The sequence below is a fragment of the Sarcophilus harrisii genome, chromosome 4 (assembly GCF_902635505.1).
Source record: "Sarcophilus harrisii chromosome 4, mSarHar1.11, whole genome shotgun sequence".
In the NCBI taxonomy this organism is placed as follows: Eukaryota; Metazoa; Chordata; class Mammalia; order Dasyuromorphia; family Dasyuridae; genus Sarcophilus; species Sarcophilus harrisii.
This window is the reverse complement of record NC_045429.1, coordinates 93,658,360-93,664,359: the sequence shown is the minus strand read 5'-3', so window position 1 is coordinate 93,664,359 and position 6,000 is coordinate 93,658,360. Positions and strand designations below refer to the sequence as shown.

At 32.1% G+C, this 6,000-nt stretch overlaps 1 protein-coding gene across 8 annotated transcripts in view; it reads right to left on the bottom strand.

Moving 5' to 3' along the window:
* Nucleotides 1-832: 832 nt before the first annotated feature.
* The window catches only part of CAMSAP2 (calmodulin regulated spectrin associated protein family member 2), a 141,983-nt gene continuing 136,815 nt past the window's right edge, over nucleotides 833-6,000 (bottom strand). For all 8 annotated transcript variants that reach the window (XM_031937101.1, XM_031937103.1, XM_031937104.1 and 5 more), the window contains 2 exons: nucleotides 4,755-4,873; nucleotides 833-3,849 (listed from right to left, as the gene is read on the bottom strand). In XM_031937101.1, coding sequence (XP_031792961.1) covers nucleotides 3,544-3,849; nucleotides 4,755-4,873 — 425 coding nt within the window. In that variant the 3' untranslated portion in view covers nucleotides 833-3,543. The remainder of the gene's footprint in view (nucleotides 3,850-4,754; nucleotides 4,874-6,000) is intronic.

The following is a 6,000-nucleotide window of genomic DNA, read 5'->3' as shown; positions in this document are numbered from 1 at the left end:
TACAAGACAATTTTGTGATAGATGAGGGGTTGGGGGAAGGAATTGGCCAAAAGTTGGAGAAATCAGAAAAGTATTTCCTTCAAATAGAATTTAAACTCATTGAAAGCAGGCATTATTTAATGCCAGTCTTTCCAACTTGTATATACACAAGGCTTAGAACCAAGTAAAGCATTTGGTAAATCCTTATGTTTAGGGGAAAGTGCACCATTCGAGTCAGATAGCTCATGTTTTATTTTTTGATCTGTTATTTGTTACCTGAATGATGCTGGGCTGATTCTGATTACTTTACCTGTTTTTGAGTCCTTTGTTTCCTCGTCTTAAAATGAAATAGAGCAAATTCTCATACCCCTTCTTAACTGTAAAAAAACCGATAATCCAAAAGAATAAAATTGTAACTAGTAGTCTAGTGTACAAGATCTAAATGAAAAGAACTGATCATAAGACTGTGAGATAAAGCTCTCTTTAGCTAGTAGATGTAGTCTGGAATAATTGTGATACTCAACCAGAGTGTTATAAATTCTATAACGATTTAAACTAAGTTCACAGCTAATGGAAATAGACTGATGGAAAAGTGAATGCAATTACTAGGAAATCTGATTTTATAGCATTGTTCAAATGATGTCAAACTACTTCAATATATTTTTCTTTTACATTACTAAGAGATGTTCTTCATGGAGGATTTGAAAACTTAGCCTTTAAGTATATATATAACCACCAAAGAAATCTAGAATTCAATCTTTTGAGCAAACTGATTTGCAAAAATTCAAAGAGTCAAATCACAAAAAGGATGTGCTGTCCCCTCCCTTTTTAACTCGAGACAAACAATGAATCATTTGGTGCCATGCTTTTATTCAAAGGAAAGCAGGGGAGGGAATACACTATACCAGGAAATGAACAATATGACAATATTTTACAGCACAGCATCTGAAAAAAAAGTTGGAAATAATGCTTCAAGTGGATAGATAAATCACACCATACACAGCATACATTGCTCAACAGTGCCCATGAAACCATAATTAAATTATCTTGAAACCATAATTAAATTATTTGATTTTGGCTTTAAACAGTCAAACAAGAAGAGCTGTAACATTAAAATCAAAATCCAAACAAACCAAGAGGAACTGAAAATATTCCACAACTGAAGTAACAGAATTGAACATCTTTGCATTGTTTGGCAGATTTTAATCATACCAATCATAGTCATAATAGAAATCTGACCCTTGCTGATGAAAACACGTGTGTTTCAACAAAGTCAATGATAAATCCCCGGTCTTTACAAAAAGCATCATTTTCCTTTAAAAAAAAATTTTTTTTTCCCTCATGGCTCAAAATAAAGCCATAACATGATTAGAAATTTTGCAGTCTTAAAAAGTGTAAAGCCCCAAACTCTTCCTGTATCAATAAAGAAAATTTTGTACTGAGAGCAATGAACTTGTGAAAATATTCACATTCTGCCTTTAAACATTGCACAAATTACAGTTCAACTGTTAGACAATTAGACTCCAGGATACACTGTGTCACATGTGGTATCAATTATTTGAAGGGTTCCTTCTAAAATTATGCATCAAATTTTTTGTTTAGAATATATTTAGGCAAATTTTATCCAGAGACTGAATCATTTAGCAATTACAAAAAGCAAATGTAATAACTAAACTCTTCTCAATTCTCAATAAATGATCCCTATTATTCACCACATTCTGGTTTAAATTTTTTAAATTTTTACTATGACCTTTCTGAAATGTTTATTTTAAAATCACTTCATTGTAATCATGGATACTGTTGTCTAACAGGCACATTTTGTGCAACCTTCCCCCATCTTTTTTAATATTTATATATTATATACACAATATGTATATGCTTAAAATATGAGTTACATATCCTGGTCTCTTACATGCAAACAGTAGATCACAAGTAGTTTTGAGCTACACATACATTTTGCACAGATATTGGAAATTCTATGGATTTTTTTTTACAGTTTTAACAAATATACATAAATATAAGAACATAAATTACAGTAAAATATTGACAGCATTTCTGAGAAAATGTTGATAACTCAGATGCATTGATGCCTAAGGCCTTATAATAATTAAAAAAGTATGGTTCAGGGACATCTCATTCCTATCCTTTTTTTTTTTTAATAAGTAAATAAAGTACATCATATGCGACCTTATCTTTAAGCAACTCAACAAGAGAAATATTTCTTTTTAGTCTCTCTAATTCCCATGAAAGAAAACACATGCCGCCTTTCATTGGCAGCGCAATCCTGCCTTTTCTCTAAATTTGACACAGTTGTCACAACACTGAACATGACAGGGTCACATAATCATTCAAGTCCTTTCCTGAGAATGAAATTTTTTCCCCAAGTAACACTCTGGTAAGCATTATTAAAGAAATCAAAGATCATATAGAGGAGGGTTTCAAGTTTGTACTCAATCTAAATAATTCTATTTGAAAACAATTTAAAATGGAAGAATGTCCAAGCTAAGCAAAGAAAAATTAGAATTAGAAATTGTTTTGAAATAAAAATGCAGCCCTTTTGTCCATATTTTTTAAAAAGATTTCTAAGTATAGTTTTTGTACTGCTTATAAATATAATGAAAAAAGCTCTTGAAAACAACAGATGACTGGACATTAGACGAAAAGACTATTCTCAAAATGTCATTCATTTCTGCAAGATTATAAAGTGATTTCCTTTACAAGTGAGCGAGTCTTTTTATTAAAAGTAAATCTACATCATTCTGAGTTGAGCAGAGCTGATGTGGATACAGCATACATAGATTTAATTCTTTACAGTTATTTATCTAAACCTGAAAAGACAAATCTTAGCAGCTCTATAAAAACACTTCCTCCTTTTCCTAAAGAAATGTTAATACTTGTGTGAATAATAAATACAGACTGTAAATACTTAGTGTAACAGCTTTTGAAACTGCTATGACATCATTAAAACTTGAGGGTTTTTGCAAAATGAAATCTAGTGTTTTTTTTTTTTTTTTTGCAGCATCATTAAGAAAGGTGCAAATTACCTCTTAAGATGTGTTTCATTTAATCTCAGTCTCCATATATAACAAAATTCAAATGGAGTTTAAGAATAAGACCAAAAGTTTCTTTAGTAGAGGAAAAATTAGCAAAATAAACCATTTGAAGACAAGAACATACATTAAAAAGTAAAAAACGTAACAGAAACACAAAAATCCATAATTTCAACCATATTTTCAACCTTAAGTCCAGCTACTACAGAAGAACATTCAGTGCTTGTGTATCAAACCTTATCTCGTGCAGATGTACCCTCTATTACCACATACACATCTCCATATGTAAATCAGGACATTCCCATGATCACTTGAACTTATCACCAAAGCGACAATCTTCTCAGTTCTCAAATACTGCGGTTTACATTCCAGTTGTGCATGACATCAACAGAGCTTAGTGTCCAGTTTTAAGTAGTAAAAGTCTTGTTGGCAACCAAAAACTTATCTTTGATAGGCAAGAAGATGAAGTGCAAATATATCACAAGTGTTCTGAAGCAAATATTTTCCCCAACTACTATGCCTTAGTGGTTAACAGTTTCTTGGGTGTTACTGGTCTTTTGGACTGCCACAAATGACTGTGAATGGTAATCGCATCCACACTGGCAGACATGGTCTTAGCAGGTATGTGGCTAAATTGCTTTCTGTCAGAGTTATATTTATACAGCCCTTCTATCATTTTTTTAGTGATAGATTTAGGGCCAATTCCAGCCAGTTTATTGATTTCTTCTGTTTCTGGGCAGTAGGTATATAAAGACCTAAACTGGCAGCCTGAATCCCGGAACAAGATCAAGAAGTTGTTGGCATCAGACTTCTCCATTTCCTTTAGAATAAAGAATAAAAACAACACATAGTTATGCTGAGTCACTATCTACCTTCTAAAAATACCTAGTATAAATAAAAAATAGGGGCTATTTGTAATAAAAAGGACAAAGCTGAATATATCTTGTAAAATTAGAAATAAATGTTAGAGATAGGTATACTTAAAATGCAAAAATCCTATATGTCCTATGTAAACATTACAATTTCACAGGAAATTCTACAATGATTGCTACCTAAAATATTTCTTCCTTTTGTATTAACTTTCCCGTCATTACAGAGTGTGCTATATCTTAATTTCAGAAGGGAAAGTTATGCTCTCCATGAAACACTTTGTACCTCTGGGCTTCAATACTGTAAGAAAATCTCCAATTCAGTTTGGATGTTCTTTTCACTGACGATGATTACAACCCTTCCATACCTTGAAAGAGTCTTCACAGATTACTATGGGCCCCAAAACCTATCACTTGGAGGGGCAACCTGTTAGTAAGTCTCTCTAAACGTAGCTGGGTTGGTCCTTGACAAGAGGGGTGTATCCTCTAGTTTTCTAGAATCTAATTTTGGCTGAACTCTGATTGAATTTTGTAATTGCACAGTTATGCATCTTTTATAAATGCCTGTTGCCTCTGAAACAATACTTAATGTTTGCAAACACTTGACACACTTTATGTCATTTGATTCTCAGAATAACCCTAGGGGATAGGTGTAATTTTATTACCCCCATTTTACAGCTGGAAAAAACTGAGGCAGAACATGTTGAAGACATGAACTGAAATCCTGATTCCTATCCCAGTGTTCTCTCTACTATCCCACCTGTTTCTGATTCCAAGAAGATTTAATCTAATAAAGACTACTGTATAATTTAATCACTACTTTAAAAAGAATCACTTTATTTAAAACATATCTTACCTCCAGTATTTTTTTCTTCTGACCTTCATTTACTTTTCCAGCCAAGCAGCAATGAGCTAGCGCATTTTGTATTATATGCTTATTGGATTTTGCACTGGGTTCTTTGAAGAGCTTTGGTCCTATAAAAAAGATATTTTTAAAAACTTAAAAAATTCCAAAAGGATAGTTTTTTCCCCACACCAGAATTAGTCACTATTTTAAAAGTGGCACAATTGCCACTATGTTATTGAGTATCAGAATTATGTTCTGTCTATGTCAGGAACTCCTGAAGCTTTGAATACATTTCTGAAGTTAATGAATACAACATAATTCCCCATTCAAGGTATCAACCTATTGTCTAGTCTTCTCTAAAGGGCTCATCTAAGCCTCTGCTTGAAACCACCGAGAAGGGAAATTCAATGATGAATGGCTCAAGTCTTGGTTATTTCTATCTCTTATTAAAAAATAAATTATAAATCTCATGATATTATCAAATACTTGGCAATCAAATTAAAAAAAGAAAAACTATACTTTCAAAAAACTCCTTAAACCCCAAACTATTGATGATCTGATTTTTTTTTTTTATGATAACATTTCCTTCTGTTCCTTTCTTATCTCTTTTTTTTTACTTTTGACTTAAAAACACAATGTACATTCTGGTTTTGCTCCTTAGCAATTATGTGATCTGAACATACTGCCTAAGCTTTCTGTTCTTCAGTTTTCTCATCCTCAAAATGAGGGGAGTTGGGTTAAAATGATTTACAAGATCTCTTTCAAGTTGAAATTTATACTGTTAGGATACTTTATGTTCTAATTCTAGTCCTTCATCCATTTTGCAAAATGTGTTCCATCAATTTTATTTTTTTATATTTGTCATATTTTCCAAATTCAATAAAATTCTATACTACATTAAAATACCACAATTATTTCAAACTTGCCAAAATCACTGGAGGTAGATTCCTTTTTTCCCTCAAATACAAATTTATTTTTAAATTATTTTAAAAATCTCAAGGGGTTTCAGAGGTCATTCAGCACGGTCCATTTCTGCACAAGAATTTCTTTCATAGCCCATCTGAACAGTAGTTATCCCCTAGCTTCTGCCTGACAAGTCTCTAGAGTGAGGGAGCTAACTACCCTTCCTTATAAAACAAACCATTCCAATTTAGTATAATAGCACTGTGAGTTATAACATTTATCTTTACAGTAAGCTTAAATTTGTTACTCTATAATTTTAACCCTTTGAGCTCTTAATTGAGCTCAATTTTTA